The sequence below is a fragment of the Hemicordylus capensis genome, chromosome 11, assembly GCF_027244095.1.
Source record: "Hemicordylus capensis ecotype Gifberg chromosome 11, rHemCap1.1.pri, whole genome shotgun sequence".
Taxonomy (NCBI): Eukaryota; Metazoa; Chordata; class Lepidosauria; order Squamata; family Cordylidae; genus Hemicordylus; species Hemicordylus capensis.
In genome coordinates this window covers 24,819,793-24,845,893 of record NC_069667.1, presented here as the reverse complement: position 1 = coordinate 24,845,893, position 26,101 = coordinate 24,819,793, and the positions used below count along the sequence as shown (strand labels likewise).

Genomic DNA, 26,101 nt, shown 5'->3' with positions numbered 1-26,101 from the left:
GATGCCCACCTAAATTAGCAGCACAACGGAGAACAAAATTGTTTCCCTCCGAGATTAGATTTCAGTGGATCATAGGAACATGGGGAGCTGCCATCTACTGAGTCAGACCCTTGGTCTATCTAGCTCAGTATTGTCTCAGCCCTCTCTTGGAGATGCTGCCAGGGAGGGAACTTGGAACCTCCTTCTGCTCTTCCCAGAGCGGCTCCATCCCCTGAGGGGGGGAATCTCTTGCAGTGCTCACACATCCAGTCTCCCATTCATATGCCACCAGGGCAGACCCTGCTTAGCTGTGGGGACAAGTCATGCTGGCTACCCCCAGACCAGCTCTCCCCTGAGTGATGGCCCTATGCAATCCAGGTGTACCCGTCTTGGTTGCCTGAAAAGAGCCTTATGCATATTGGCTCCTTGAGCTTCACAGAGCTTTTTAAGCTGCTTCTGAATTGGCCGTGGTTTCAGCTGGCTCAGCTGCTGTGCACATCCTCACAACAGTTTCCTCCACATCCAGAGACCTCGTAATTGTTCTCTCTCTCTCTCTGCATTTGAAGAGGCACAAGTGGCTGTGTTCGGTCTTCTCCTCTGAAATATTTATACCTTGATTTAGTTTCCCTGCAAGCTCTCTCTCCCCATTTGACAGCCTGATTATTCTTTCCTCTGCTTTGAATTAGCAACGGATTAGTATCTGAAGCACAGCCATGTGGGCTTTCTGAATATCTCCCCCCCCCGCCTTGTATTTTGCAATTCTGTCCCTCCCTACCCGGTCCTCCCTATTTTGTTCTCATTCTAAAAACACAGCCGCAATTTCCTTGCCACCAAAGGAATCTAAATCCAGCAAAGACGAACTGCATGCCCTCTTTCTCTTTACTGCAGTCTTACTGATGTCTGAAAGGGGATTTGAGCAGCCGTTTGCTCTATCATCTTGAAACAGAGAACGCCATCCATTTGTCCTTTGGAAAAGAGGGCAAGGAAAGGGAAAGGCATGAATGCTTCCATTGGTGCGGCTCATCGGTTGGCTCCGTGGCAGATTGAAAACCCTTCAAACTCAATGCAGTCGGGCCGATGGGCTTCTGGCCCCAGGACTTCCCTCTGTAGGAGCAACATAACTGGATGCTCAAGTGGTATGCGCCCGTAGCTCAGTGGCAGAACATCTGCTTGGCATGCAGAAGGTCCCAGGTTCAATCCCTGGGATCTCCAGGTAGGGCTGAGAAAGACTCCTGCCTGAAACCTTGGAGAGAGTCAGTGCATGCAATACTGAACCAGATGGAACAAGGGTCTGACTTGGCATATGGCAGCATCCTATGTACCTTGGAGTCACCACCAGGGGATGGGGCCATCACTCAAAGGTAGAGCGTCTGCTTGGCGTGCAGAAGGTCCCCGGTTCAGTCCTGGGCATCTCCAGGTAGGGCTGAGAAAGACTGCTGCCTGAAACCTGGGAGAGCCACTCCCTGTCAGACTGGACCATCCTGAGCTAGATGGACCAATGGGTTGACTGGGCAGAAGGCAGCTTCATGGCTCATTTAGCAGGGAGAGAGCCACTGTCCCTACCACACAAGGAGTCTACCTTTTGTGTTGGGTGTCCTTATATCTCTGCTCTGTAAAACTGCTTTTAGAAATGATTGTTGAAAAGCGGTATATCAGTACTCTTAATATTGGTTCAGTGCAAACCGGTAATATTTATATCTACCAAGATCTTTTGCTCCCACAAAGCTTTCTGAGCATTGTCTCTCCTCTGTGCACCTCAGTTGCGGAGGGAGGCCAGTGGCGGCCCAGGTTCTGCTGCTGCCATGACCCACCCCCCAGCCCCACCCCCTGCATCTGACATCAGATGTGGGGCATGGTTGTCCTCCCAAATGGGCAGGGCCCCATTTGGGAGCCAAATCACTACCACCACCCCGGCACCTGATGTCAGAGGCAGGCTGTGTGTCTGGGGTTCAAGGCGCGGCCCCTGAGGGACGGTGGCCCGGGTTCTTTGAACCCATCTGCTCAGTGGTGGCTCTGCCCCCGGTGCACCTACCCCCTTGCAAACGTCTCTCTACTTTCTAGTGGTTCACTCCTCTTTTCTTATCCTCACCATGGTGTACATGTGCGCCACTCGCAAGAGCTCCGTGCAGCCCTGAGCATCCCCAAAGGACCGAATCCCTAAGCAGTTTGAAGGGTGAAGTTGCTTCATGAGAAAGTTGCAGCAAACGTCAATGACTTGCGAGAGCTGGAGAAGGCAAGCTGCAGCCAGCAAGCTCTCGATCGTATCCTCCTTCAGTTCCAAGATACCTGCATAGTTGAAAACCAAAACCCAAATGCATGCATGAAAAGGAATGATTCGTTTGCAGGGAGAAAAGCCTGGGAGAAGTTTGCTGTTGTGTGGTGTTCCCCGTTTGCAGAATCGCACCTAGGTAATTTTGGAGCCTGGACCTAAAGGCCTGTGGAGGCCCCTACACCACACACACACACACACACACACACACACACACACACCCTGCTGCAAGTTAAGCATCCTCCTCCTACACATACATACACACACATGTACCGTGACACATGCAGCATTTTTAACACGCAGGTTCTTGAGGGCACAAATAGCAACTGAACTCACAAGCATGTAAGAATATTAAACAGGTATACTTATGACCCAGTGTGGTGTAGTGGTTAGAGTGCTGGACTAGGACCGGGGAGACCCGAGTTCAAATCCCCATTCAGCCATGAGACTTGCTGGGTGACTCTGGGCCAGTCACGTCTCTCTCAGCCTAACCTACTTCACAGGGTTGTTGTGAGGAGAAACTTAAGTATGTATGTAGTACACCACTCTGGGCTCCTTGGAGGAAGAGCAGGATATAAAATGTAATAGTAATAATAATGATGATGATGTAAATATGCATTGGCAGAAACATTTCAACACCCAACTTAACGTATTCCCATCCCACATATTTCTTCCCCCACTCCCCTTTCTGTCTCTGAAGCAGAGGTCACGCTTGGCTGTCCAACACAGTGCAGCGACCCCACCACCTGGGACAGACTAAAGAGGATTGCGGGGGGGGCAGTGGGTGTGGGGACTTCAGCCCCGAAGTCCAGGAGTAAGAGTGCCTCTGCCCATTTGCATATATATTGGGTTGTACTGGGACAGGAAGGAAGAGACTAGAGGTCATGTTGTCCTTAAGTGGGCCCTTAGTAAAGTAAAAGGGTTCCGACTCCTGGCGCCCACAGATCCCTGTGTTTTTCTTGTGGTATAATGCAGGAGGCGTATACCATTGCCTCCTCCCATACCTGATATAGTACCAGCAGGGATTCGAACCGGCAACTTTCTGCTGGTTAGTCAAGCATTTCCCCGCTCCGCCACTTAAGGTGGGGCAAATCAGTGGGCAGCATGCAGACTAGTTTTGTGCCGCTGCAAATGCTATTGCACTAGAGTAAGGATGTAGCACAGTTTTGCACAAATCAATTCATCTCCGCTGCAGACTAGTTCTTCCGTTAGTGCAACATGTTGCGATTGTTGTGCAGCCTTTACGGCAACCCAGTATATATGCAAATGGGGAGCTCCTTGCACCATCCTGTGTGTTTGCAAATAAGGGATTCCCTGCATCCAGGTGGTTTCTGTTCCACTAGTGGTAGCACAAGTTTGCAGAGCACCCCAGCCAAAAAAGAAGCCCTTCCTCAAGCGGCACAGTGGGTGTGGCCTCCTACAATGCTTCTCGGTCCAAAGTGGGCCTGGTGAGCTGGCTTCTCTGTGTGGGTTTTTTCAGCCTAAGGCAGTGGACTAGGTATTACCTGTGTAGGCATAGTGCACAAGGGCTTTCAGTGCGTCTGGATCTACGCCTTCCATTTTGATCTCCTCTTGCTTGGCTTCACGGACGTCATTGGTAAACATTGCGGCAAAGTAGTCAGAGACAGCACTTAGAACCAACCTGGGAAGAGAAGCATTTTGAGAATGGTTTTGTGAGTTCCTAATCTCAGTGGGAGCATAAACCATACTTGTGGCGTGTTTTCCTGGGTCCGTGGTGTTGGTGTTGTTTTTTAAATGATGCATTGGCTGCATGGAATAATATTTCTCTAGCCTAAGCCTAGAACATTAGGCATGTGTGTAGTCAAGAGAAAAGAGTGATTAAGTAATTTAATATTCTCCTAGATAACTGTTTTGCTTCACTGGCAGAACGAAATCCCTCTTGCTGGCTGATGGCTTGAACTGCTCTATTCTGAGTCCTTGATGCAAATGTATTCTCCAAGCAGGCAGGCAGTTGGGTTTGCACATTTGGGTTGCTTCCGCATTAAGAACCTTTAGTGCTGCTGAGGCATCGCTTTTCTGCAATTGGATAGAAGCGGAATTAAAACAGCAGTTCTGCGCGCTATACAGCATTGCATTTTATGTTGGAGATGGAGTTCCAGTGCATCGCCCTGTTTGCCATGCCCTAAGGGCAGCCCTGCTACTCTGTGACCCCGGATCTGACTCTTCAGCACTTCCTGAGCTGAGTCACAATCCTTCCGTTCCTCTTAGAGAGCAGATGAAAACATCTCTAACATCTCCTTACCTCTTCTTTATGTAGTCTTTTAGATTAGAATTAGGTCTTTCCTATCCAAGTGTAAGGTAAAGTGTGCCGTCAAGCCGATTTCGACTCCTGGCGCCCACAGAGCCCTGTGGTTGTCTTTGACAGAATACAGGAGGGGTTTGCCATTGCCTCCTCCCGCGCAGTGTGAGATGATGCCTTTCAGCATCTTCCTAGATTGCTGCTGCCCTATAGTACCAGTGGGATTCGAACCAGCAACCTTCTGCTTGTTAGTCAAACATTTCCCTGCTGCACCGCTTAAGGTGGACTTAACCAATAAATACTTAGTATTTAGTTCATGTGTTTTCTCCATGCGTTTTCTCTAAATATCTGTACCAACTAAACCATCCTCTGCTACCTACTCTGTAACTGCAGTGTGTGCTGCCTTCCTTAGTGCTCTGCTGTTTACCTACTGGGGGTAAAATTAACCACCCCCAGGATTTTATTATCTGGTAATGTCACTATTTTGTCTAGCACTATATACAGCTATGCCCCATGCAATCTATGGCCAAGATTCTTCTATAATATTTACACCAAGCAAGTTCTGTTGAGCAAAGATCTCCTGCCATGTTAATTAGCTGCTTCCTCCTTGCAACTTCTGCCCATGCTGATTCCTGTTCATTGCAAATGGGGATTCATGATGAATTGCCCCTTAATTAGTCAGCGTCTGTTCCCCACGTAGAAAGAGGTTTCTAATGACTGCCACCTTTTCACTATTTCTCTTGCTCATAACCAAATATTACTATTTTGCTATGAAAGAAAAGAAATCGGTCATTAAAGTCCCTTTTCTATGAGGAACTGAAGCCAGTTAAGGAGCAATTCATCACCTGTCCCCAGCCGCGCTGAACAGGAAGGGATAACAAGGGCACAAGCTTTTGTGGTTTCATTTTGCACGGGTTACCATTCTGTGCACAAACTCAGTTGTGGCAGGGGTCAGAAGAAGCTGCCTTCTACTGAGTCAGACCATTGATCCATCTAGCTCAGTATTGTCTACACAAACTGGCAGCGCCTTCTCCAAGGCTGCAGGCAGGAGTCTCTCTCAGCCCTATTTTGGAGATGCTGCCAGGGAGGGAACTTGGAACCTTCTGCATGCAAGTATGCAGGCGCTCTTCCCAGAGTGGCCCCATCCCCAAAGGGATGTGATCACACATGTCGTCTCCCATTCAAATGCAAACCAGGGTAGATCCTGCCTAGCAAAGGGGACCATGCATGCTCACTACCACAAAACCAGCTCTCCTCTTTGATCCCTGGTTTCCAAAGGAGAGGACAGAGAGGCAGACAAACGTTTCCAGGGGTGCAGGGAGAACTTCTTGAGACAAACCGTTTTACCTGTGAGCAGGGATCTTGTGGTCTCCCACGATGAGGAGAACATCGCAGAGTTGCTTCTGCTGGAGATAATTCTCCATCTTACGGAATGTCTGCTCTGCATGATTTGTGGAATGGAAATACTCATCTGATCTATTGTTGTTCACTCCCAGAGGAGAGGAGCAGCTGCTTATGGATAGCCTGTCGGAGAACAGAGATAACATGAGGTCACCGGTGTGATCATTGGCCTGGGGAAACTGCTGTGTGACTGAGGCGTCTGGGAAAAGGAAAGCAAATTAATTAAATTCACCTACTGCAGAACTAATATGGGAGGAGAGTTATTTATATTTTGAATCACACTCTGGGATTTCTGCCAAGTGACACATTATTCTTGTTTTTAATAGATAATATACTCATGCAAAATTATTTACTGGGAGGAAAGAACAACTAGGAAAGTCATAAAGGTTCAGTCATTTCAAAACATTTGCTCACCAAGCTGGGAGCACAGGAAGCCGGGAGATCAGAGCAAGCCTTAGCCTCCGTGCAATTTGATGTCTCTCATACTGCAGTCTCTAAGACTGTGTATAGACATGGGCTGACATCCTGACGCGGCTCTTCCCAGATTACACTCTGGGCAGCAGTAAGATGCTTCCACTTGGCAGGATCATTCTAAAAACGTAAACAGCTTGCGCCACCCTCCCACAATGGGAAAACACAGCTATTTTTTTTCCGACGCACCTGCAACGTTGTAGGACTAAAATGCAAGGATAAAACCCTAAAGAAGGCATCGGAAATGTGAACGGCACCTTGCTGACAGCACAGGGGCTGTGATGTCGAAATACAGGCAGGACGGAAGCACACTTAGTGGACAGTAGTGACACTGTTGTAGTGTGTAATCTGGAAAGCACCCGACTCGGCATGAATGCAGCAAAGGACGCCTGTGTGCACATGCATTTCTGTGCAAAGCAGCCTGTGCACTAGCAGGAGGGAGTGTTTTTGCTGATGTTGCCCCTCATCTGAGGCACTCTGGACCACCCAAAGATATGTCCTTGAGGACTGTACAACCCTCAGGGGTATATTTTCAGGTGACACAGAAAGCCTCACAGAGGAGGAAAGATGGGTGAAAATGGAGGGGTTAACTGAGCAAAGAGACACCTTTTTAGATTAGTGATTCTCTTATATTTAGCAAGGGGAGAGCAACTGGCCCTATCCATCCCCAGCACACCATCCCTCTGCCTTATGTTTCTTTTTAGACTGTGAGCCCTTTGGGGACAGGAGACCAGTGTGTGTGTGTGTGTGTGTGTGTGTGTGTGTGTGTGTGTGTGTGTGTGTAGTAAGCTGCTTTGAGGACTTTGGTTGAAGAGTGGTGTATAAATATCAGTAGTAGTAGTAGTAGTAGTAGTCTTCCATGCAAGCACCCATACTGCATTGCTTGGGAAAGCATCAGTGCCTGTGTTTTTTCCTTTGCTGTGCACATTATTATTATTGTTATTGTTATTGTTATTTCCATTTCTATATGCAGCATTTTTCAAGATGTCAGCCAATACATTTTTAAAGAAGCGGAGGTAAAGCTCTGCTCAGGCCAGTTTTACACATTTATGTAAATCCGTGTTTCATTTAACCATATATGCTCCTGCTTTCCCTTCTGTTCAAAAACACCTTTTAAACGTTCCTTTTGATGTGAAATTGACGAGACCAAATGTTTTATTCCTTTTCCAGTGTGAAATTGACTAGACCCAACTCACTTATGGCTAGCCTGGTCAATGTCACTGCCACAATCCTTTACTAGAACCAGCGTGGTGTAGTGGTTAGAGTGCTGGACTAGGAGCGGGGAGACCCGAGTTCAAATCCCCATCCAGCCATGAGACTTGCTGGGTGACTCTGGGCCAGTCACTTCTCTCTCAGCCTAGCCTACTTCACAGGGTTGTTGTGAAAGAGAAACTCAAGTCTGTAGTACACCGCTCTGGGCTCCTTGGAGGAAGAGCGGGACATAAAATGTAAAATAAAATAAATAAAAAATAGATAAGGCAGGGCTGAAACTAGGGAGACTGGCCCAATGAGGCTGTCCCCTGGCATTTCCCCATCATGTTTGTGATCAAACTATTGCGGCTGCGCTCCATTCGTGCTCACCGAGAACTTGGTCCGGTTTCTGTGCAGAAATGATCATCCATACATAGCACAAAATTTGTTTTAGTTGACTGAGAATGCATGACTCTGGCTTCCACTCTCTCTCTCTCCTATTTTCAGTCAAAATGAGTTCTCCTCGGTGCCAGCTACTAACTGAGCATTTGTGGGAAACTCATTATATGCCTTGGAATGCCCCATACATTTCAGACTGAGCTGCCAATGTGGCTGCTGCATTAGGAGATAAATATGGGAGACTGAGCTCAAAAATTGGAACTATTAGGAAAATAGCGTTTCAAATTGCGAGCATTGCTTTTCCAGGCAGAAGACAACAACGTACTGGAGCTGGAATTAGTGCAGAGGACAGAAAATGTCCTGGGGGTGTCCTCTTTAATCCTGCTGGTGTGATTGTTTCAGAAATTAAGTAGAAATGAAGGTTCTTCTGAAGCCTGCTTCTTTACAAGCACCCTCCCTGAACTCTCCCTTGTAACAAAATTCTACAGAATGGTTATTAACTGGCTTACCCGGAAATTATGACAAATTCATCAGCAGTTGATCCCCTTTGTGTTATTTCCACATCCTCGCTTCCCTGTCTCTTGCCATGCTGTTCTGATGTCTGGATGGCCTCTTCCCCTCTGTTCACCAGGTTTTCTCTCCTTTTCTAAGTTGCTCAACACTGCCATATTTCTCAACCCCGGTCCCTGATGTTACCCTCACCTGCTCCTCCTATTCCTGGCACTATCCTCACCAAGAGACCCCGTCACAAAAAGAGACAAGAAAATAAGTGCTAGCTAGCAGCCGACACAGCAAAAATCACACAAGAGCGGTGCTCCCCATCTGACTGGAGCACTGAAAACTGCATGATAGGATTCTTTGGAACTCAATGCAGGCATCTGGAATCTGCAAAAGATCCCACATCCTTAAGCAGCTTCGAAAGCAATTGAATAAACCATCATCTGGGAAAGCCCCTTGCCTTCTCCACAGCTAGGGAGGAGAGCTGGTCTTGGGGTAGCAAGCATGAATTGTCCCCTTGGCTAAGCAGGGTCAGCCCTGGTTTGTGTTTGAATGGGAGATGTGTGAGCACTGTAATCTATTCCCCTCAGGGGGTGGGGCCATTCTGAGAAGAGCATCTGCTTGCTTGCATGTAGAAGCTTTCAAGTTCCCTCCCTGGCAGTATCTCCAAGATAGGGCAGAGAGACTGAGTCCTGCCTGCAGCCTTGGAGAAGCCGCTGCCAGTCTGTGAAGACAATACTGAGCTAGATGGACCAATGGTCTGACTCAGTATATGGCAGCTTCCTATGTTTCTATGATCTCCTCCTATAATGTGCAACCCTGGTTAACGATGCCCAAGGACATGCTCTCCGTTTGTGCCAGGGATCAGTGAGACCCAACAGGTCTGGCCATAAATGGGGTGTGCTTCCTCAGTCAAGCCCTGTCAGCCATCAGTTCCCTGGAGTCCTTGAAGAATCAGTGGCCAAATCAAGGTCCTCCAACCAGAGGGTTCTGTTGAGCCACAGAAGGAACTAAAGAGCAGAATTGTCAATGGAAAGCCAAAGTCAGAAACTGGCAGACCTTAATTGGGTCTATTCTTGGTTATTGGGTATCTACAAACAAGACTGGATATCAGTGCTCTAGCATGGACAAGAATTCCTTCTTTGCCCATAAATATTCATTCAGCATGTAGTAGTACCTTTTAACCGTGGCTAGCAACAGAAATGACCACCAGGTTCGTATCCTTCTTTAGAGCTTTCTGAAGACGTTTGGCTGGTGGCCACGGTGGGATGGGCTAGAGGTGAGCTTTAGTTTGTGCCAATAAGGCAACTCCTCGGCTCTTTCCAGATTGCACGCTACCACAGTGTCACAATGTATCCCTTAAGTGTGCTTCCATACTGCCTGTGTCTGCTGTCCCTGCGCTCTAAGCACGATGCCGTTCACATTTCCGATGCCTTCTTTGGGGTTTTATTGCTGCATTACAGCCCTACATACATTACAGCCATACATACATTACAGCCCTATTACAGCTCTTTTTTTTTTGGTGCATGAGCGTTGCACCAAAAAAAAAAAGAGAGAGCTGTATTTGCCTGTAACACCTTGCAACGAACCTTACAACTGATTTCAACCGTGGTTTGAATTCGGCACACAAAACATTGCAGTAAGGCTTGCTATCTGGAAACCACCCTTGCTCACTAACCGCCCTGACTTAAACTACAGCAAGATTGTTAAGAGACATTAAGGGGTAGCTAATCAATAGTCATTTGGTGGGAATAGAATGCAAACATAAAACAAGATATAGTGCCTCTCTCTTGAAGAAGAAAAAGTAATCAGCCTTGGCCAGAAGCTTCACTGAAAAATATGTCAGACAGACGCTTGTGAAAATGGCCTCTGTGGGTGTTACTGATGCATCCCCAATATAATGGGAAACTCATGTAACATTAATGAAGTCTTGTATGATGTTAGGTCTGAGAAAACACTTCCATTCATCATCACTGGTTGCTTTTATGAGTCTGGGACTAAAATGAGTCATTTTGCCACAACTGGCTCTCTTGTTGCATGTTTATATGGTTCGGAAAATAGCAAACTTGTTTGTATTTATGAAGCAAAAGTACTGAGAGACCTACATTGAAAGGGGACAGGACAAGCTGCTTTACAATGTTTCCGGCTTTACTGACTATCTAAATCCAGGGATCTCACACATCCTCCTTGGATGTCTCGGGGAAGAAGAACCTTATTCCAAGGAAAGGGGAGATGCTTCCTTAGATGGGACCCCTCCTTGCATGATAAGCCCATATCCTGTCACACAGAGGAGACTCCTCCGGGGGGTGGTGGGGTTTCCTTACAGTGGGTGATTCGATCACTAGGGGCATAGAGAGATGGGGCTATAAGAACATAAGAACAGCCCTGCTGGATCGGGCCCAAGGAAGCCCATCTAGTCCAACATCCTGTTTCACACAGTGGCCCACCAGATGTCGCTGGAAGCCTCCAGGCAGGAGTTGAGGGCATGCCCTCTCTCCTGCTGTGACTCCCCTGCAACTGCCTGGAGGTGGCCCGTGGGGCTATGACCCATGTGTAGACCGCATGGTGACTTGCCTGCCTGGTGCAAAGGTTGTGGATATCACATGGCATCTAGATAGGCTGTTAGGCAGTGCTGTGGAGGAGTCAGCTGTTGTGGTGCACGTCAGCACCAATGATGTTGGGTAATGTAGTTGGGAGGGTCTTGGAAGCCAAATTTAGGCTGCAAGATAGCATATTGAAGTGCAGGACCCCCAAGATAGAGTTCTCAGAAATGCTACCTGTTCCACTCACAGAGCCAGCAAGACAGGCATTGCTGAGGGGTCTCAATGCATGGATTGTGCCAGGAGGAGGGGCTTAGACTTCTTAGCCACTGGGGAATGTTTTGGGACAAACCAAGCCTGTACAAAAGGGACAGGCTCCACTTGAACCAAGATGGAACCAGACTGCGGGCGCTTAAAATCAAAAGTTTTGCAGAGCAGCTTCTAAAATGATGCCTGAGGGGTAGCCGACAGGAGCTGGGCAGTATCCGTATCAGCAAACAAAATCCCTTATGCGCAAGTGTGTGAATGTTTCATAATCCAGAAGGGGAAAGAGTAGAGACAGGGAAAGAGCAGGTGGAAGGATATGATAGCCGGTCAAATGGCCATAAGGGAAATAGCACACACCAAGACTGGGTAAGGGATGTTGGCATGCCAGCCAGTGCCAGAAGCTTCTGAACCAAGATGAGCCAATCCTTGACAAGCAGAGGGCAAAGCAAGAGAGTGGCACTCAAAAGAATTCAGGGGGGCTGGAACTGGCTCCCACACTTGTTTTCTCTGGCCTGTAGAGTATGCGAGAAGCCCTGATTAAACATTGCAATATCTCCCTGCAAGGCAGCTCCCATGAAGCTTTTGAAACTTATTTAGCTATTGTGCCCTTATAAATAATTTCCTCATTATGCACCCAAACATCCTAGGAGAAGTGCCTTCACATGCATGATAGTAAATTAAAGCTGTGTGCACTGCTCTGCTCTAATCATCCTTTCTGCTTGTCAGGTAAATAGCCAATTATGGTTTGATTAGTTGTCCAAGTCCAAAGGCTATGAAAAGCAGAAGAATTATTGTAACTGGGGACCCACCGCACAGATCCTGAAGAGAGGAGCTTGTGCCCATGGACCTGATTTATTTGTAGGGGTCATGTGCTGCTGGTCTAATTATGCTGGATTCAGTAATTGTTCACCCAGCTGCTCTTTGATAATTGCTTTACAATTAATCTTATTTATTTAGCAATTGCTTATACATTTTAATACCTGATTCAGATATGAATGATTGCAGGAAAATGATTTGCCAAATAGATCGCCTGGTGAGGACTAGAATAAATAACAGGTTTGCATTCGCAAAGTGAATTTGAAGCTCGTTTGTGATGTGTTCCCCTTTTAGCCTAGAAAGATGCTTATAGCGATATTTGTGAGGTGGGTGACCATCCTGTCGTTGACTTTACTGCCCTTGTTTATTGTCATGGCTTCGAATTTCTAGCATTTTTAGGGACTGCATTTCTAAGAGCTAAGAACCACCGTCTTCCAACTTGCAACAAAAAGATAATACCCATAATAAAGCATGATAAGCCAAATATTTACATATTTTTAAATGTTGTTCTCCTCCAGTGCAATACTGCTTGGAGCGGCTCACAAAAGTGATAGAACACTCAACAATAGCAAAATCAGCAAAATAACTTTTAAAAGATCCCGTTAAAACCAAACTTAAAAGTTGAAAGTTAAAAAGTTTGACGTCCACCAGATATAGCAGCAGATAAAACACTAAAGAGCCTCACCAAAAAGCTGGGTTTTCAGATGCTTTTCTAAAACCCTGAACGTACACGTGGTGTGTGCTCAGCACACATACGAGTGTACACAGGTGGAGCTATTCATGCGTTCTGTCGAATGCAGCTACAGCAACCCACTGTTTGTTCAGTAAAGTGTGTCGTCGGGTTGGTGTCGACTCCTGGCACCCACAGAGCCCTGTGGTTGTCTTTGGTAGAATATAGGAGGGGCTGGCCATGGCCATCTCCCGTGCAGTAGGAGATGATTGCTTTTCAGCATCTTCCGATATCGCTGCTGCCCGATAGAGGTGTTTCCCATAGGAAACATACCAGCGGGGATTCGAACCGGCAACCTCTGGCTTGCTAGTCAAGTCATTTCCCTGCTGTGCCATTAGGGGGCTCCTTTGTCAGGTAAATAGCCAATTTAGGCAAGGCTTACCCTTGCATGCATTTGAGGGGCCTGTCCCCATGTTGACTTTTGAAATGAAAGCAGGCCCATTACAGTCGTTCATACAAGCACATGTACAAGTGTCCAGACCTTTAAAAGCAAGTACAGCATAATAAGGCTGTTCTCACAAGCAACCTAACCCTGGCTAAGGCAGCCCAGCTTGGGCTAGTCTGCTCATGTGCAGCGCCGGGATCTGTGCGGATCCAGTCTAACCCCACTTTGAAGCTTGGCTTTTAGCCGAGGTTCCCCCTATACTTTCTGAAGACAGATTTAGCCAACCTGGTTAATAGCCACTGATAGGCCTTTCCTCCTCCATGTATTTGTCTGATCCCCTTTAGAGCTCTCGGTGACTGTGCCGTCAGTCACAGACAGACAAAATAAAGGCTTTCTTGACACAATGCATAATTTAATTAAAGAGTTTGTTTAATTAAATTATGCATTGTGTCAAGAAAGCCTTTATTTTGTCTGTCCTCAATCTACTGTCAGTCATGGTCATTGGACAACCCTGAGTTTTAATAATATGAGGTAAGGAGGAAAATGTCTCTCTCTCCATCTATTTAATCTCATAGATAAAAGCTACCAATGACTGTGGGAAGGAAAACGCACCTTTTAATATTCCTTCTTTCTTTCTTTCTTTCTTTTTTCTCCACCTATTACAGTAACCCACCAGAACCAAAAATAGCTTTACTCAAATTTGGTCAACTCTCCTTTAAGTGCTTGAAGTGGCTTCATTTTGGCCTGCCACCCCCCTGAGCATTAGTTGATTAATCTTAGTTGGCTAAATGAGTTGATCAATCTTTATTTAGATTGATAAACAGATTAATTAGTCCTCAGTAGATGAATCGGTTAACTCTTTACTTGGCTGGCCTCTGAGCTGTTTCCAAAGTGGGCTGAGATGCCACCACACTCTTTTTCAGGCAGGCATCGCTGCTAACTGAGCAAAGAGACACCTTTCAAAGTGTATTTTATATTCAGCAGGGGGTGAGCAACTGGCCCTATCCAGCCCCAGCACAGCGTCCCTCCAGTGGCTGTTGCTGATGTCTACCTTTATGTTTCTTTTTAGATTGTGAGCCCTTTGAGGAAAGGGGACCATCTTATGTATGTATTATTTATTTTTCTAGGTAAACGTCTTTGGGAATTTTGATTGAAGAATGGTATATAAATATCCCTCGTAGTAATATTTCAGTCCTGTGTAAACAGCAAATGCTTCATGCACTGAATTAGTCCTCTGTTACTCCCTCTGAAATGTTTTTAGCTCTGCTCATCACCATTCCCGTACTTGTTTGTATTGTGCTTCTTTGCACCTGTTCCAAGTTTTGAATCCAGCTTCTTTCTTTGGCTGAGTTTTTCTGTGTTTGTGGCTTAGCAAACATCAGGTGTTGCGCTCGACTGATACCTCTCAGCACCCACATGATTGCTGCACGCCCAGCTGAGGCTCCTTAACAAAACATTTCTCCAGCAAGTCACGGAAAATGATTGCTCTGGACACCAGTTCTTGAGCACCTGAGAGCCAGCGAAGGTTTGGTTCACGGATTCCCAGGGCATGTGCAGCACCATGTCGTGATGTGCAGTTTTGCATAAACTGTCAGAGAGGTCCACCTTAATTAGAATCAGTGGTTTCCCTAGAAACGGCATCATCAGGGAAGCAGCGTACTGTCCCAGTGATCTCTTCCTACTGTTGTCCGGATGACGCAGGAGGGTTATACTTGGTCTCAGAAGAGAGGGGGTGGGTTAGAGGAGAGTCTTGACAGCCAGAAAAGGGGGGCGGGAAGTGGGACACCAGCCACAGCTGGATGTGGGGGGCACTGGGCATGCCGATTATTCCTAAAACGGAAAAAGCTCTCTATATATTTCGGAGAAACATGTTTGCTTTTTATTTATGCCGAATATAATGGCACGGAAAAATACAGATTTTTTTTTCCAGTCCGAGTCTGCAAACTGAATACAGATAATGGAAGTTGATCAGAGTTATGCAAGAGGCTATAAATGCAGTAACAAACAAGGTATCAAAAAGCTGGACAAACGGAGAGGGTGCCGAAGGGGCCCTCTTCCTTGGGCACCATTTGCTCTGAGAGCAGAGCTCGAGGGCGGCCCTTTCGTGAGGCAAGGCCAGGCGGCCGCCTCAGGAAGCAGAGTCCTGGGTCACCAGCCCGGCAAGAAGATGCCCCCTGCCACTATGAGCAGTGGTGCCCGGGGACTAATCTGACCCTTGCAGGTTGGTCTCCTCTCCTGGCAAGCCTGGCAAGGCTTGCAAGAAGCAAGAGGAGAGGAGGCTGCAGGCAACCTTCCCTCCTCCTTGCTAGCTGTGCCACCTTCCAAGCTTGCAAGGGTCGGTCTTGAAAGTGGGCTGTTCCCCCCCCCGCCGCCCCCAGGGGCATGGGACAAGGCTCTCCACTTCAGGTGCCAGAATCAGTGTCTCTTCTAACAAGGAATCCCAAATGTTGTTGACTACAACTCCCATAGTTCCCAGCCAAAGACCTTCGCAGCTGGGGGTGCTGGGAGTGGTAGTCAGCAACGTCTGGGATTCCCTGTTAGAGGGAATGCTGGCCAGATTACCTTTGGCCGCTCCCTGCAACCCGGAAACCAACAAACAGATGTTCAGAAAGGATGTGGCCCGAAGTCACCTCCGGCCTCAGAGGTGCAGATGCCTCTGAATACCATTTGCAGGGCAGTATCAGCAGCAGGAGAGAGGGCATGCCCTCACTTCTTGCCTGGGGGCATCTCAGAGGCATCTGTGGGACCACTGTGTGGAACAGGATGTTGGACTGGATAGGCCTCCTTGGGCCTGATCCAGCAAGGCTGTTCTTATGATGATATGGAGAGAGAGTTCCACATTGTGGAGTGAATCCTCAGCCAGGCAGGTATAAAAACCAGCCCCTCACTGACAGGGGAGAAAACACCAAGCAGCTCAATGGAGTCAGTGGAGTTTAGCAGACAGAGTGCTGAGCTTTGACTGCGGAGGCCGGGGTTCAAATCCCCATGCAACCCAAGTGCATGCTTCCCTTGGGCAGTCACGCTATCTGTCTAGCCCACCTTGCAGGGTTATTGTGAGGATAACTGAGCGGAGAGCCATGTGTGCCACCCTGAGGTCCCTGAAGAAAGTTTGGGTGGAAATGGAATAGAAAAATAAGCAAAATAATGGTGATACAAATAAATAACACAAAATCAAAACAAGTCACAGATTATTATTTTTAAATAGAGGGGCCTCTCAGTGTGGCCAGCTCTGAACTAGAAGTACATATGGTCTGATACAGTAGAGGCCAACTTTATATGTTCAGTACTCTCCACCAGCGTTCCCTCGAAGGCGTGCAAACATGTGCGCACTCACAAGTTTGTTTTAATGTCCGCTCAGTTAATTTTGGTTGAATCAGGTTGGCCCCATGTTGATGCCTTGATGCCTGCCTTGATACTGCCACCCAGAGCAAAACTCATTCCACACATAGAGGGGGGAAATTAGAGGGACTTCTGCTCTCCACTTGGTCAAAAGTGCTTTCCCCTTTTCAGACACTGGAGCTGTAAAAGGCTTCAAGGACTGAGCCTCATAGGAACATAGGAACATAGGAAGCTGCCATATACTGAGTCAGACCCTTGGTCCATCTAGCTCAGTATTGTCTTCACAGACTGGCAGCGGCTTTTCCAAGGTTGTAGGCAGGAATCTCTCACAGCCCTAACTTGGAGAAGCCAGGGAGGGAACGTGGAACCTTCTGCTCTGCCCAGAGCGGCTTCATCCCCTGAGGGGGAATATCTAGCAGTGCTCACACATCAAGTCTCCCATTCAAATGCAACCAGGTTAGACCCTGCTTAGCTAAGGGGACAAGTCATGCTTACTACCACAAGACCAGCTCGCCTCAGAGAAGCTTAATTAAAGAGAAGCTCTAGTTAAATCCGGACAGGAAGACAAGCCACAATGTAGTTTCCATGTCAGAAAAAACCAGGAATCAAATGGCAAAGCTGATCTGAAAATGTACTGGGGGAAAAGCTGCTTCTAACCTTATGGAAGAGCTCAGAATAGTTTTTACCTCACTTGGGCTTCTGTGCTTTTGATCGGTCCATGCGTCAGCTTGCAAGCAGCATGCTGGACCAATCCTGAAAGATGCTGTGAGGCTTCTAGTTGGGTTAGGATTAATAGGTGTTGGCAACCCAAGGGGGCTTCAGACCCGGAGGCGGAGCACTCCAATGCTAATACAAGGTGCCTGGAGTCCACACTCGGAGCGATTGGTTTTTGGTGTAAGAAAAACAGGAGACAGAGGGACTCTTGAGACTGGGTGGAAAATCTGAAATATCCTGGGCTACAGTACTGTGGTGCTCTGTCAGGTTTACAGAGGAATGTGTAGGGTTAGCCACAAAGCTCACTAGAGGATGCAGAGCAAATCCCTCAGCCTTGTTATGAAGGTCACCAAAAAGTTGAAAAACATTTGCACTCTGCTTTTCTCCAGGAGGTTCTGCAGACAGGGCTTTCCCCCCAAATCCACCCATTCTGCCGCTTCCAGTCGGCACTTTGTTCAGGCGCCGTTTGGGCCAGGAGCGTATCCTTTCTCTGCCTCGCTCCAAGTTGTTTGCATTCAAGAAAAAGGCAGCACATGCCTTCCCAAGTGGTACCTCTAAGGGAGGCATCACAGGGGGCAAACATTAACCTTGTGGGGTGGGAACCAAGCCTCAAAAGGCAACACATGCCCACTCGCTGTGTCTGGCCTAATGGCACAGGGGATGGCTAGCTTTCTAAAACATGCAACGCACTTCCCTAATGGCCCTGCGCTGCTCTCCTCATAAATAGCCGGGAAGTCAATGATTCAGCCATAAAATAACCTTTAATTGTCCATTAACTCCAAAATGCTTTTAGACTGCATTTCTATAAACTGGGCAATCATTTTTATACCCCTCTAAAAATGCACACTCTGTGATGCCGTTTCTTGTTGATGCCAGCCGGACAGCCCACCTCTGTGCAAAAACAAGCAATCAGAAGGACGGCCTTTCGAGTGCTTGCTCCATTTGGGCGGCCGTGTCTTTCTGCACGCTGTCAAGAGACACTTTCTGAGAGGTCGTTTTTCACCAGAGGTAATCAATGACTGTTTTAAAAGATTTACTAGCCATAATGGGGGAAAATAAAACGTACCATTCCATTTCCCAAGATAAAGAGAGGAATGCTGCTAAAGGAAATAAAGGGAGCATCGTTTCTAATGCCGGCATACTCTCATTTAAGCAAGAGAGAAAGATATCGCTGCTGTGAGTGGCAGCACCTGAATCTAATCTACGACACCCTCCAACATTTAACATATAAAAATAAGGAAGGCCTTGTGACATCTTATGCCAAGCATCACTTCACACCGGCTGCCCCATCCAGGCGTACACATTGTTGACTTTGTGCCTGCCGTATGATGTATTTGTGGACAGCCAATGTGGGGTGATGGTTAGAGGTTCCATTACCCTAGCCACAGTGGCCAATAGGCGCCTATTGTGTCTCTGGAGTTGTAGTCCAGCTGTTGAAGTTGTAGTCCAACAACCACTGGAGGGCCAAAATTGTGCAGTATTGTGTGTGTTAAAGTAACACTAGGAGTGGGAAGACCCAGGTTCAAATCATCAGTCAGCCATCTTATGGTAGCAAGCATGTATTGTCCCCTTTGCTAGGAAAGGTCCTCCCTGGTTTGCATTTGAATGGGAGACTACATGTGAGCACTGTAAGAAATTCCCCTCAGGATGGGGCTGCTCTGGGAAGGCACTTGCTTGCATGCAGAAGGTTCCAAGATCCCTCCTTGGCATCTCCAGATAGGGCTGAGAGAGACTCCTGCCTGCAACCTTGGAGATGCCGCTGCCCGTCTGGGTAGGCAATACTGAGCTAGATGGACCAAGGGTCTGACTCGGTAAAGGGCAGCTTCCTATGTTCTTATGAGAAGTTCACCTGGTGGTGACCTTGTACAATCACTGTGTCTCAGACTAACCTACCTCACAATAAGGTAAGTGGGATAAAGAGGCATCTACAAATCCTTACTAGCATCTGAGGACAGGAATTGCCTGATCTTGCATTTGAGCCTTTCCTCCCCTTTGGTCTTTAAATTGTCCTCCCTCTTTATCAGGATTTCATAACTTTGGGCCCCCAGATGTTGTTGAACTACAAATCCCAGAATCCCCAGACATGGCCTTTGTGGCTGGGGATTCTGGGAGTTGTAGTCCAACAACATCTGGGGGCCCAAGGTTAAGAAACCCTGCTCTATACCATACGTCCCAATGGTGTGCATTATTTTGCTGTTGAATCTGGCAGCCTGTGTCAACATCCATGTGGATGCATCTTGAGAGCAAGTGACATATATTATATATGAATGGATGTCCTCTGCAGATTTGATGGCACATGGGATGCCTTGCTGGAGTGCTTTGATTAAATTGTCTTTAAGCTGCTGTGACCTGGCCTATGCCTCGATCGGAGTCTTTCTCTGTCTGACACAAAAACAAACCTCCCCCCGCCCCTCCGCTCGGTCCCATCTCCTCCCTTATTCCTTGTCTTCTGGCTGAAAACAGAAAGCAATCCTTTCTGCAATGGCCCAAAACTATAACAGGGACATAATTTAATAATTAGAGGCCTCGTTTTCCCAAAGAGGTTTGGACAACTCAACAGGAGAATAGCAATAGCAATAGCAATAGCACTTACATTTATATACCGCTCTATAGCTGGAAGCTCTCTAAGCGGTTTACAATGATTTAGCATATTGCCCCCAACATTCTGGGTACTCATTTTACTGACCTCGGAAGGATGGAAGGCTGAGTCAACCTTGAGCCCCTGGTCAGGATCGAACTTGTAACCTTCTGGTTACAGGGCGGCAGTTTTACCACTGTGCCACCTCGGGCTCTTAACTTCTTAATGGTAGGGGCTGTGTGGGAAAGGATCCATTTACCTAGAGGGGAACCGGGGTTCTCCCTCCCTGGAGGTGGGACAGCCATCTTGGGGGGATCTCTAGCACTGGATTTCCTGTCTCAAGCAGGGTGGACAAGATAGCCTGATAGCCACTCCCCCCCACACCGCGCTCTGTTACTTTATTATTTCCCCTGCCAAAAAAAAAAATTTAAGGATTTGTTCTAATTTTACTTATCATCATTTTCCATCATATTTATAGTTAGCGTTTCCAAAAAAAAACTTACAGGACTGATAGCAGGGGTGAGGAATAGCTCTTCTTCCTTGCCCTCTCCTATTTCGATGACCTTAGTTCCTGAAAGCTATGTGTCCCCTTGTCAATCTCGCATCCAAAGCCTGCAGACTCAGAGGCAGGTTTAATGATTTTCTGTATCATCAACCCCGACCTTATTTGGGCGACGTTGATTGGAAGTCATTGTGTGAGCTTGAAATAAGCTTACACGGCTTCTCAGTGGTCCAGTTCAATGTCATCTGCATAGAAATTGCAGATGTGACTTGAAATTTAAATGTGCGGCTCTGCTGGTGGCAGCATTCCAGTGGCCTTACGAGAGTCTGTAAGGTGTAGGGACTTGCCAGTGGGTGGGGGGCTTTTGTTTTGTTTCTAGGTGATCATTCTGAATTTCTAATGGAATATTCAGATTATGTCATCCGGCACATCTCCTTGGGTACCTTGTTAAAGGCAGAGAAAGGAAAGGTAATGCAATTTTAATAAATAAATACATAAAACTGGAGGGGCTCGGGCTCTATCCTGAAACTAGAGACACCAGGTGCCATTCACAGAGCCACTTCCTGGAGGTGGAATCTACACACAGGAACTGCATGGGCGGGGCTAATGGCAGGGGTCGTTCCTACCCGGTCGTATTCCTCCATCCCAGCTTCATCTGAGGAAAGCAGCTCTGACATCACTACCAGTAAATGTGCAGCAGGGTGGAGACTACATTACCTAGCTGTGGCGGAACCAGACCACGAGCAGCCCGTGCCCAGCCTCCACCGTGGCCCCTCTCACCCTGCCCCCCGTGTCTGACATCGGATGCAGGGGCTAGCCATGCCCCCGTGTCAGACATCAGACACGGGGGCGTGGTCTGGATCCCGAATGGGGCCACGCGACACTGTTCGGAAGTTAGAGCCAGGTCAGCACTGCATTCGCCTTAATGGCAGGGGAGAGCCACTTCTGGCCACTCTACAAACTCAGCGTTGGCCATCCAACTCCTGAATGGGGCCACGCAGCCCCGTTCGGGAACTAGATTGGGGCTGGCGCTGCGTTCGTGGCTCGGCCAGGAGTGGCTGTTCCCTGCAAACACAGTGCCGGCCATTTAACTCCTGAACAGGGCAACGCAGCCCCACTCAGGAGCTAAACCAGCACCCCCCATGACGTCAGATGCAGGGGGGGGTGTCAGGGCCACGAGGCGCAGCCCCTGAGAGGCGGCGGCCAGGGTTCTTTGAACCCATTCGCCCAGTAGTGGCTCCGCCCCTGCTACCTAGGGATTCGGCTGTCGCTCAGTTGTAGAGCATCTGCTTTGCATGCAGATGATCCCGGGTACGTTACCTGGCAGCATCTCCAGATAGGGCTTGGAGAGACTCCAACCTGAAATCTGGGAGAGTTGCTGTTGAGCTAGAATACTGAGCCCAACCCTTGGTCCACCTAGCTCAGTACCGGCTATGCTAACTAGCAGCAGCTCCCCACAGTTTCAGGCAAGGGTATCTCCCAGCCCTCCCTGGAGAGGCATCTCCCTGGGAAGCACCTTCCTATATCGCTCCTATATAGGAAGCACCTTCCTATATCGCTGCTGCCCAATATAGGTGTTTCCCATAGTCTGGGAATCATACCAGCGGAGATTTGAACCAGCAACCTCTTGCTCGCTAGGCAAGTTACTTCCCTGCTGCGCCATTAGGAGGCTTCACTCCTATGTACCTCCCTGTATATAATACTGCCGTTTCCAACATTGTGTGCCCAGTTTATCAGATATTCCATGGGCATCCACTGGGAGTAGGGCCTTTTCAGTGGTGGTTCTGAGGAACGTCTTCCTTGTTAAGACCAGGCAAGCTCTTCCCCTATATGCATTTCAGTGACAAGCTAAAGCATGTTTTTTTTTAAAGGATACTTTTTGTATTGGCTGATTTGTTGCTTCTCTTTTAACTTGCTGCATTTTATGATGTGAGTCCTGGTCTTATTGATGGAGAGACTCTGTTTTGGCACAAGACTTATTTATTTATGTATTGTGGTATTAGTCCCTTCACTTCTGGAAAAGCAGGACTTACATATTGTAAAGTAACAAAATGTTTAAGTGCCCAATGCCTTTTAAACGCAAACCAAAAAGCGCTAACTAGCTACATTACTCAGTGGAAGTCCTGTTGAAATTAACTCCTGAGTAGTATTGTAGAGTAACTATAGGATTGTGCTGGTGGAGCATACAGTACAACTCCATAAAAGTTCATAAAAACAACAACTTCATTTACAGTTAACACCAGGTTACAATGCATCTCTTGCCAGTTTCAAAATACAACTTTCAACTTGTTGAATGAGATACTTCTCTCTCTCTCTCTCTCTCTCTCTCTCTCTCTCTCTCTCTCTCTCTCTCTCTCTCTCTCTCTCTCTCTCACTCATCAGATCCAGCTCCAAGAGACAGTGAGTAGAGGGACCTGTGACTGGCTCATCTTCAGCTATATTCCTTTCTTATGAAGAAAGCTTTTCCTGCAGGTAAAATCTTCAAGGTTGGAAACTTTTCAGGGCGAATTTCCCCTCATTTGCTAGCAATTAAGAATGAAACCTGCAAAACAACAGACTAATTCCAGAGGGGTATCAGCACTTTTGTCAGGCACCCCAACAGCAAAGAGCCTTGCCTCGTCGGAAACTAGCAAATTGGCTTTGGAAAGTCAGGAGTGTGTGGATGTGTCAGGTGGGTGTGTCAGGGTGTGTCAGGTGGGTGTGTCAAAACTAGTCAGTACTGCAGAATCTTTGTCGTTGGGATGAACCAAACAGAACCTTCCACTGTCCCGTGCAATACGACCCTTGAGAATGCTGCTACGGATCAGTTCGTCATTAAATGGTCATCAAAAAGACAGCTCTCTATGTTCTGGCACTGGCAGCAACTCTCCAGGGTTTCAAAAATAAGGGTCTTTCCCAGTTCCCTCTGGAGATTCCAGGGGCTGAACCTAAGACCTTCTGCGTGCAAAACATGCGCATTACCATTGAGCTGTTGTACAGCACCTCCCCCAATTTGTTGACAAATTCACGGAAAGGATTCTGTCATCACATCCGTTGTTCAAATCAACTTTCACATGACGCTTGCAGTCTTAGGTGGGAGGGAGCCTCGTGGGCCTCGGTGGGACTGACTTCTCAGTAAACGTATATAGGATTTGGCTTTGCAAGGGAGATGTAATCACATTGGTCTCATCCCATTGAAGCCACACAAAAGAACACTGATGCTGTTGAACAGTGAGCGAGCCCCTACACCCAGGTATAGACTTTAAAAGAATCAAAGCTGCCATATATCACAACGCTGAGGAATGAGAAGTAATATAACTGCTGGTTGTCTAATCTGGTTTTTGCCGCCAGAAATTGCCTGGGACTGAACTACATTTTGCATTGCAATTTGTATGGTGGAAAACACATCTGCATCCTGGGGAAATAAGAGAAAAACAGCTGTGTTTTCTTTCTCTCCTCCTTCTAAAGAGCTGGATTTTCTAATTCTGGATAAAGTTACTTGCATTATAAGTAGTGTTATGTCTTCCAGAAAAATAAACTTTTTGTCTTTTTGGAAAATCCATACACATATGAAAGTGCAAGTTAAAGGATTTGTTTAAAACATTTCTTCTGGAATCAGAATTCCAAATGAATTCATCTCTGTGCTTTTTGTGTTAGGATCTTATTGATCTTTTCTTACTCGACTCCCAAGAAAGCACCTGCCCTCTGAACTTGGATGTTACTCCATTTGTTTCAGTGGCATTTACTTCCAAGTAAGTCTGCAGTTCTATGCACGCTGACCTGGGAGTAAGTCAGGTGGACTTATTTCTAAATAAACAGACATAAGATGGGGCTGTACATGTGCTTACAGAGAGGAACAAGGTGTATCTACTTGGAAGCAAGCTCCTTTATGTTCAATCGGATTTACTCTCAAGTATGTGTGCACAGGATTGCAACCTACGCTTCTCATTTAACGGCCTGCGAAATTAATGCACTCTGAAAACCTTTGAGAAGCTGGTTGCTGCATCTCCACATGGTTCAAGGTTAATAATATTTATCTAGGAGGCGATAAACAAGAATGGCAAAAGACTGAAAAACATTGTCTGTTTCCATCCAGCATTTTCTGTTTATCAAAGCTGAACTTATTGTTAAAGTCACAGAAAGGGGACAATTTTCTGAATCGGATCAAGGGCAAATGAACAAGCTTTTGCAGACCTACGGAAAAGGCAAAGCGAAGAAAAAGCAGGTGAAAGACCTAGGGGGTTGTCTCTGGGCACAAAATGTCTCCGGATTGTCTAGTAATGATTTGTGTCAATTTTAGCAGAAAGGGGTACATTTACTTTGGTTAAAAGCCCCAGCTCTTCTTCCTGCTTCCTTGGATCTGGGTTGCTCATTCACCTGGGATGTCTGTCGCTCCAAGATGACAGCAAGAATGAGAAGGTTTTTTGTTCGGGGTTTGGGTTTTAAAGAAAGAGCAGTTTACCCATCTTTTCAGTAAAGCCTTTAGAGCATCCCCTTAATCTCGATATCCTACTATAGCCAAAGTAACCTAAGCATATGTAACGGAAACAATGGCATGTTCTGCCCCTGCCTTCATCTCCCTCCTCTTCCTCTGTTATCTTCCCTGTGCTGAATCGGTAAGCCTCTCAGGACAGGAACCTGGACTCTTCTAGTTTTCCCATGCGCCACACACACACACACACGCCATGAATAATAAAATGCCATTTTAAGAAGCACCCAGGAGGATGGCAGCTGTTTCCTTCCCCTTCGCACGGTCACCTAAAGCACCTACCTCTCCGCGGTCTCGTCGTCGTGCTCTTCTGTGATCATCTGCAGGTCCGGTGTGTTTCTGTTGGGGTCTTGTGTGCCACAGTTCTCCCCCGTGGCCGCTTTTGACAGCTGGTCCGTTGCCTGCAGGTGTTCGATGAGGTTTTGCTCCTGCCAGGTTTGAATCGGTCGGTGGGGCACCGGGGTCGGGCCGGGCACCGGCGCCAAGATGTTGTGGCGGATGGGACTGTTGGTTTTCTTCAGCCCATTTCTGTCCCGCGAGTGGTTCTTGAGCCTGTTCTGAACTGGCGTCCCTCTATGCTCATATCCTTCCTGCTGTAGACAACCTCCGGTGCCAGTGGAAGTCTGTGAAGGGTGACTGAACCATCTCCAGCGGAGCCTCAAGATCTGTTTCACATCAAATTCCTTCTTTCCAGACACTGACATCTTTGCAGGTTGGAAGAAAAACAGAGAGAGAGAGAGAGAGAGAGAGAGAGAGAGAGAGAGAGAGAGAGAGAGAGAGAGAGATTCCTGTTCTGAAAAGGAAATGGAGTCTGTTTATCTCCTGTGTCTTAATCCAGAAAAGGCATGTGTGCCCTTCTCCTCCTTTGCTTTCTATTTCTCTCTCTTTCCCGTAGATCACGGACACTTCTGCTAAGCTCTCCCTAACTGTAGAGGTGGGAATCCATTCTGACAGACTGATGAGGTCAGATCTTAAACAAGTAAATCAGCTTAGCGCAGGCAAGCATCTGCTATTACACGGTGGCGGAACTGCTCTTCTGACTCACACACAGGCAGCACGGGAGCACTGCTCTCTCACATACACAAGCCAGCCGAGCCTCCTATCATCCTGAGGGATCTCACTGTGCAACTTCAGCTGCATCTGGAAAGCGGTTCATACTTCATGCCACACACACACACACACACACACAGAGGCAGACTAGAACCAACCTAGCCTTTAAAAAAAGAAAAAAGAAGAATGCTGCAATCTCACACTAGGGCTGCTAACTTTTACAAATACAAATATGCCAGCATAG

At 47.2% G+C, this 26,101-nt stretch overlaps 1 protein-coding gene across 1 annotated transcript in view; it reads right to left on the bottom strand.

The window, feature by feature from the left end:
• Positions 1-25,841, bottom strand: part of KLHL4 (kelch like family member 4) — a 41,754-nt gene extending 15,913 nt beyond the window's left edge. The window contains exons 1-4 of the mRNA XM_053274349.1: positions 25,090-25,841; positions 5,856-6,032; positions 3,754-3,890; positions 2,069-2,265 (exon numbers count right to left, since the gene is read on the bottom strand). Of these exons, the coding sequence (XP_053130324.1) occupies positions 2,069-2,265; positions 3,754-3,890; positions 5,856-6,032; positions 25,090-25,511 (933 nt within the window). The 5' untranslated portion in view covers positions 25,512-25,841. The remainder of the gene's footprint in view (positions 1-2,068; positions 2,266-3,753; positions 3,891-5,855; positions 6,033-25,089) is intronic.
• Between the last annotated feature and the right edge of the window lie 260 nt (positions 25,842-26,101).